The sequence below is a fragment of the Atractosteus spatula genome, chromosome 11 (genome assembly GCF_055471065.1).
Source record: "Atractosteus spatula isolate fAtrSpa1 chromosome 11, fAtrSpa1.hap1, whole genome shotgun sequence".
Taxonomy (NCBI): Eukaryota; Metazoa; Chordata; class Actinopteri; order Semionotiformes; family Lepisosteidae; genus Atractosteus; species Atractosteus spatula.
In genome coordinates this window covers 33,930,001-33,937,969 of record NC_142716.1, presented here as the reverse complement: position 1 = coordinate 33,937,969, position 7,969 = coordinate 33,930,001, and the positions used below count along the sequence as shown (strand labels likewise).

The 7,969-nt window shown below is 50.1% G+C and overlaps 1 protein-coding gene across 1 annotated transcript; it reads left to right on the top strand.

Annotated features, from left to right (window-relative positions):
• Nucleotides 1–2,814: 2,814 nt before the first annotated feature.
• On the top strand, nt 2,815–4,293 carry LOC148823892 (putative deaminase APOBEC-4). The gene is made up of 2 exons (XM_088928164.1): nt 2,815–3,101; nt 3,525–4,293. The coding sequence occupies exons 1-2, from the start codon at nt 2,815–2,817 to the stop codon at nt 4,291–4,293; spliced, it is 1,056 nt and encodes a 351-aa protein (XP_088784290.1).
• Nucleotides 4,294–7,969: the final 3,676 nt, after the last annotated feature.

The following is a 7,969-nucleotide window of genomic DNA, read 5'->3' as shown; positions in this document are numbered from 1 at the left end:
TTAGCACGGGTCTGGATGCCATTGATGCTGGTGTCCTTAGAGCACAAGCACATGAGACAGGCTGAGCAGAGGCTGATTGAGCTGCTTACTGAGCTGAGGGTCTCATGCAGGTGCTTACTGAAGGATTGCAGGGACCCTCACCTAAGTACATTCTTCAGCAACATGGCTGGGCAGCTTGTTCCAGGCCCCCGCTACTCTTTGTGTAACATCTACCACAATTCCACGGATTCCTGTTTCACTATTAGTCCCGGATTAGTACTTTTTATTCTTCATTTCACTTCCTGCGGTTTTATTGTTGCTTCATTTACTAGCACTGCAAAAATATTGCTATAAACTTCTTTGCACTGCAAAAAACCATGGCCCTTTGCCCAATGTGAGTGTGACCGTCGCGGTTCCGCGCGGGCTCATGCCCTCGCCACTCCACCCCGCCAGTTCGTCCCGCAACACCTGGGCGCGAGTCTGGGTCTCTGGCATAACACAACAGAGAGTCAGCCGCATGAGCTAAAGGAGACCTCCCCCAGCCCAGGCGGCTGAGGTCCCTGCTATGCGCAGGGAGGGCGATGACGTCACCGTGCCCGAACTAGCTCCGCCACACGAGCAAGGAGATTTTCGTTTCTTATATGTTGAAAACAGGTCAGATTGTTTTCAATGTCTTAAACGTTCTACATGTAGATGCAGCTTAACTTGGGGTTACAAGATTATGAAGCACTGCAGTGCTGCCTTGCAGCCTGATCTCATCAGGTCTTAGGAGCTGAACAGGGCTGGGCCTGATCAGTACTGCGCTAGGAGACCTCCCAGGAAAACCACTGGCACTGGCTGACCAGTAAGTGGCACTCTTCATTGTCAACCAGAATTTCCAGACCAATGTTCCAGTGTAATAACTGCACACTGTTCTGTAGAAAGATTGCACTGTTAGAGAGAGTGGTGATGTTCTAACTAGATTCCACTGTTGGCTTATACCATTCCACTTTCTTTACATTTCCACTTAATTCTTTTGGTGAATCAAGTTCTCACATCAGCACCTGACCCTCTATGCAGTAACACTGGGAACCTCCAGGATGAAGAACGCTATATAAATGCAGGAACTTAATTGACCATGGTATTTTGTTTTCAATTACAGCCGGTTACAAAAATAGATGATGCATCTAACTGAGTCACCATACCTTTTGCGAAGATGAGGCAAATCAGAGGTCTAATGGCTGCTAATGGCTCCACTCCTCACTGCTCCTGCAAAAGCCAGTCCCTTTTGCTGTAGTGAAAATCAGTATCATGTTCAGTTTTAAAGCGCTTGCATCACAATCGAGAATGAGAACAGTGGAGCCTGCACAGCGGCCGCCTGTGCAAACAGAGGGCGAGAGGGGAGGAACGCTGCTCAGAGTGGCCCAGCATGCCTGGGGTGTTGCCATAGCCGTGGCAACAGTACATCTGTCACAGAGAGCGCCGGGCACTCTGTGTGCTGTGTGCTCTCCCACCCGTTCAGTAGTTAGTAAATCACTGCTCTGAGCCCGACATGGCTTCACAATAGACTGGAGGAGGTTTCTTCACTTCCACACGTTCATAATCTATTGTCGGGTCCACTACATTCAGAGCACAGTCGATTTAATCAGCAATGTCAGCATATTTATTTAATCCATGGATTAGTAGTAAAAAAACTGGGGTTCTAAAAAAGTTTGTTTCAATCATAATGTAGAGGTCTACCTGTAATAACCTTGCTTTAAGAACAAAGTAATATCTGGAATTTTCTTACAGACAAATTAAACATCTGATTCATCAACCCTGGAACATAGACTGGAGTATTGTCAGTCTTCTAAATAGATGGTCTCCAATACTGGTCCTGGAGGGACACTGTCTCCTGGTATTCATTCCAGATAAGATCTACATTTTCAGTGATAATTGATGACTTAATTGACCTGCGAGTTTGTTTAGACTTTTATTTAACTTGTTTATTCGGTCAGTCCTGTGTGTCAAAAACAGCTTTAGGGGTCCTTTTTCCAAAACAACTTCAGCACACAGAATATTACACAGGCTCTCCTCAAACAGAGACAGGTCAGACTGATCATATCAGACACGTCCACAGGGAGAAAGACACTGTATCGGACACGCCCACAGCAGGACTGACAGAGAATCAGACACGCCCACAGGAAGAATGACACTGTATCGGACACGCCCACAGCAGGACTGACAGAGAATCAGACACGCCCACAGGAAGAATGACACTGTATCGGACACGCCCACAGCAGGACTGACAGAGAATCAGACACGCCCACAGGAAGAATGACACTGTATCGGACACGCTCACAGCAGGAATGACAGAGAATCAGACACACCCACAGGGAGAAAGACGCTGTATCGGACACGCCCACAGAGAGAGTGACAGAGTATAAGACATGAGCACAGTGAGTATTTCTTCCTTCTGCTGGGATCCAGTCAGTTACATTTCAGGCAGCACAACTGAAAAAGTGCAGTTCTGAAACTTAGAAACTGGTACATGGTTTAAACTAGTTCGAAATCCTGCTTGACTTTTTAAGAGCTGAAAGCCAATTTACAAAGATGTCCGATATAGAAGACTAGAATCAATGAGCTAGTGATTAAGAACTTAGTTGGAACAAGAAAAACAGAAGAGATATTGTTCCTCCAGGACCTGGACCGGGAACTAGTGCTCTTAACCAGTCTATAGCACTACTTGATTGCTGAGGTCTATCAGCACCTTTGCCTTGAGGTGAATATATTCTATTCCACAAAGTACAAGACTGACCTAGTGACTGATTATTATTACACACTTTCCCGGCCTTCCCATCAGGAAAGTGAGGTGCCATGGCTGGCTGGGGCCAGAACTGCGTGCCATTTGACCCCTGTTGGGTGTCTGATGCCCAGGGGTGCCCCCAGTGCCCCTACCACATCCGGACGGGGGAAGAGGCCAGGGTGCCCTACAGCCAGTTCTACGAGGCGTTTGGGTTCCCCTACGGCCCCACGCGGCCCAACACTCACTTGCTGTTCTACGAGCTGCGGACGGCCACCGGAGCCCTGGTGCAGAAGGGCCAGGCCAGCAGCTGCCCCCTGTACCACCTGCACCCTGAAGCGCTGCTCTTCGACACAGACGGGTGAGGCGCTGGGGCAGAGGGGTGGGTCTGCATGCCAGTGTGGCACTGTATCTGCATGGCACTGTATCTGCATGCCAGTGTGGCACTGTATCTGCATGGCAATGTATCTGCATGGTACTGTAACTGCATGCCAGTGTGGCACTGTATCTGCATGGCACTGTAACCACATGCCAGTGTGGCACTGTATCTGCATGGCAATGTATCTGCATGGTACTGTAACTGCATGCCAGTGTGGCACTGTATCTGCATGGCAATGTATCTGCATGGTACTGTAACTGCATGCCAGTGAGGCGCTGTATCTGCATGGCACTGTAACCACATGCCAGTGTGGCACTGTATCTGCATGTCTGTGTGGTACTTTATCTGCATGCCAGTGTAACTGCATGCCAGTGTGGCTCTGTGTAAGTGCTTGTGTTTCTCCAGGTACCTCCGCTCTGTGCTGTCAGTCTATGACAATGTGAGCTACGTCACGCTGTACAGTAACTACACGCCCTGCGAGGAGCCGCCCAGCCGCTGTGCGAGCGCGCTCACCCACTTCCTGCAGGCGCACCCGGCCCTGCGGCTCGACCTGCTCTTCTCCCAGCTCTACCACACCGAGGACTGGCACCCGTACGGCTCCGCCAACCGCCAGGCTCTGCGGGCGCTGGGGGCGCTGTGGCCCCGCCTCACCCTCAGCCCCATCTCGGGGGGCTGGTGGCTGTCCTTGCTCCGGAAGTTTGTGTGGGGGGTGCCCCCTGACACCTTCCTGAGCCCCTTCCAGCCTGGCCAAGCGGCGACCGACTGGCACAACGCTTACCAGATCAGTGCCATCACCGGCGTGACGCCAGCTTTCCTGGACCTCAACCCGGAGATGGAGACCCCTCCTGCGGTGCCAAGGGCTCCCCCCCTGCCCCCCCCCCATCCTCCCATCCTGCGACACTCTGCCCTGGTGCGCAGACTCCACTTCCCCCCTCCCTGTCTAAGCTTCCCCTACCCGGGCGCCCCCAGCTACCCACGCCCCCCCCGGGCCCTGCCACGGCCACGTCATGTGGTGCGCCACGTCAGGCTGCCCCCCCCGGCTCCCTCGCGGGCCTCGCCGCTGCCCCCGGGGCGGCCCGTAGAGGTCGTGGTGGTCAAGGAGCGGGAGGTCGCGGAGGGCAGCAGCCAATCAGGAGATGGCAGGAGGAGACAGGGGAGGCCCAGCCGCAGATAGAGGGGAGGTCAGCCCCCGGAGACCAGATCTTATAGTAAATGAAATGTTTCTTCTGCCACCAATGAACCGAGCTGGACGTGCCCGGTTTCTCATCCATCCATTTCTTGAAAGGAACCAGGGTATCCCAGTACAACACGGCCGAGCAGCTGGTCGCTGGAATAAGGCTCACCAAGATACCGAGGCTCTTGCCAGGCTCCTCTGGTCTCTGAGGGGGCTGTGGCAGTGCGTGACGGGGGGAGACTGTCCATCAGGACAGGGGGGATAGAAGAATGGCCACTGGTGGGAGTTCATCGTCCTCTGGGACGTCAGACCTGGGCCTCCACCATTAAGCAGAGACGCTCAGACACAGCCCAGAAAGCAACAAGGGTTACTGCGCGGGAAGAATCCACCGGTACGAGCAGCATCACTCTCCCAATGCACCTAAAATCTGTCCAAGAGCATCGGCACATCTAGACACAAGCTGACACATAACGCCAGCCCTGGGGACAGCTCTAGATCTAACCCAGTCCCAGTCCCAGCTGCAGGAGGCGCTGATCCTGCCATAGTCCTGCTCCCACGAGCTGAATCTCAGTAAAATGTTCTGAGGGGTGTCTCTGAACCTTTTGCCTGCATCTAAAGAGGGTTCTCTGAATGATGTAGGTTAAGTCAGTTTCTGTCAGAGTCACAGTGGTAGACTTTGTAAGACTTCTGCCCTGTAGGAACCAATGCTGTATCTCAGCTCAGTTCTGGGCATTTTTTGGAAATCTGGCAGTTTGAAAACAAACAAGGAAACCCAATTTCTGTTTTTTTTTTATAAGACCTTTAAGCAGAAGTACATTCGTGACAGAGAACAGGTGACACTTTCCTTTCTGAAAGAGATGGAGTCCCTGGCCAAACCGGGGCGTCAGTGCTTCTGGGGGTCACAGTTGCTTTGGAACACAATGGAGGAAGGCTCTTGGGTCAAGACGCGACAGCAAGAAGCATTCTTATCCCTGTCATCTGTTCTGAGTGGATAGGAGAGACTGGGATCTTCCCAGTCCAACAGCTCGTCTACAGCCCAGTGAGAAACCACACCAGAGCAAGCTGCATTCAGAATGCCTTTCCCCAGCCTTTACCGCTGCAGAGACTACTGTTTCCCTACTGTGCTGTGTTTGTGAGGGCGTGTCTATTCACCAATAGGAGTTCTTCCACTGCCTGTTCAAAGTTCAAGCACACCTGTGTTTGGTTACCTAACAGCCTTGAGTGGAGGGTGCTGTTCTTTACCAAGAGGACCGGTCCTTCCCAGCAGCTCCTCAACAGCACAAGAGGTCAGTCCAGCAGTCAGACCAGGCAGACACTTTCCGGAGGACATCACACGTCCTCTTGTCCTTCTTGTCCTGTCCCCGAGACACTCACCGCTCCCAGTGGAGCTACTGTACTGTGAAGAGGTCTTAGTGCAGTCTTCACATTACAGAACAATCCTTTGTTCCAGAAGGATGGGAATCTGGCTGCGGTTATACTCTTGGCACTCACTACATGTGTTTGTTAACCTTAATGCTGCTATAACCTCTGTTTAATGTGGACAAGTGCGAGGATTTGCGTGCAGGCAGTAAAACTAAACTATGGGAAACGCTGAGCTACAGGAGGCTACTTATGAGAAAGACTTGGGTGTTCATGTTGACACATCATTGAGATCTTCTAGTCAGTGTGGGGAAGCAATTAAAAAGGCAAACTAAATGAAATGTTAGGATATATAGTTAGAAGCATATGATTTGAAATCAAGGCATCAGCATTACTATGTTAGCAATGTATAACACACTAGTAAGGCCTCATTTAGAATGTCTTGTACAGTTTTGCAGATCAGATATTGCTACTCTGGAATGTCCCCACATGACTATGGGACTACGCTGCCAGGCTGAAGGAACTGGACCTTTTAAGTTATAAACAGGGAAAATTCCAATGAGACCTGGTACAAAGTGGTTTCAATCATAATGGAGATCTCTAACTGTTGCTTTAAGAACAGTCGTGTCCTGTCTGTGCTCAGCACTCAAAGGGGCTGAAAATGTCAACCGAGCATATTTCTTCAGAATGAATAGTGAAACCCCAAGCTGTGGGGACAAGTGGAAACTATATGGAAGTGCACTTATATCTGAGAACAAGAGGCATTACTTTACCACAATGGTTGTGGGGGTATGGAACAAGCTACACACAGCCAATTTGTTGCAGAAACCGGTTCCCCGGATTCTTTTGAGAAATAGCTGATTGAGATCCTTGTCTCATTTAGTTACTAATTACAAAATGGGCTGGCAGGGTCGAATGGCTTGCTCCTGTTTGTAAACTTTCTTGTGTTCTTATGTAACATAGTGACTAAGGCCAGACAGAAGACTACAGGCGGCTCCAGAGGGAGGGATAGAGAGGCTGGACATGTTCATAATGTACAACATAATGCTGTTAACGTTTATCATTCCTGAATTCCGTCTTAAAAAATATTAGAATGCCATAAAAGTGGACGCAATATTGACAAATTATAAAGACAAGCATTTTTTATACAGAATTGCCGACGTTCTCTTGCTGTTTACAACAGTTTAAACAGTGACTATAAAGCAAAATACTGTCTGAACCGTACAAAGACCTTGGAGAGTCAGAGAAGGAGAGAGGGAGAAGGGAACTGTAGAGATATAGTGGTGTCTCCAGACAGCAAGACAGCAGCTGATGAATATTGCAGAGTCTAGTGTCTGGGAACCTGAGAGGATGAACTGCAACACAAGACTCTTCTTGTAAGTGAGTGTTTTTGTAAAGAAAATACAGCAAGTCAGCAAACTGGTTTCCACTTTGATTCAGATACGTTGTGCTGACCGTTCAATGAGGTGTTATGGGGCTCATAGAGTGTCAGAATTCAAGCAGCCTGATAGGGGGCGTGTCATAGAGCTCCTCCAATCAGTGCCGACTCACCTGGGAGACACCGAGGGGCTTACAGTGTGTCGCAGAGGAAGAGGCCTGAAAGGGGGCGTGTCACAGAGCTCCTCCAATCAGTGCTGACTCTCCTGGGAGACATTGTGGGGCTCACAGTGTGTCACAGAGGAAGAGGCCTGACAGGGAGCATGTCACAGAGCTCCTCCAATCAGTGCTGACTCTCCTGGGAGACATTGTGGGGCTCACAGTGTGTCACAGAGGAAGAGGCCTGAAAGGGGGCGTGTCACAGAGCTCCTCCAATCAGTGCTGACTCTCCTGGGAGACATTGTGGGGCTCACAGTGTGTCACAGAGGAAGAGGCCTGACAGGGGTGTCAGATGGGTCCATGTGTGGTTGCGGTGAGCCAAATTTCAGTCACATGGCTATTAGCAGTCAGTTCCAAATTTGAATGTTAAAAAATAGAAGAAGGATTAACTCCATTCCAAGCATGGAACCAGCAGCTAGTGTTGGCAAGAACCTCCTGCTGGGAGCACTGGTGATGGGTCAATGAGAGCCTATCTCTAGCTGAGGAGGGCCCCATGTCTCAGTTATCTGGGCTTGTGCTGAGCCAGGGAAGAGCAATTCCAGGAAACCAGCTTGTATCCTGGGAGGCAGACTGAGGCTCCAGCTAGGAGGTAATTGAGTGTGCAGTCACACTCACTTCAGTCTTTCATTTGTAATTTATTGATGCAACAATTTCAATCACTGCTATGCAGCAAAAGCAAAAAATATCTTGTGAGTGTCTGGAATAAGACCGTCACAACATT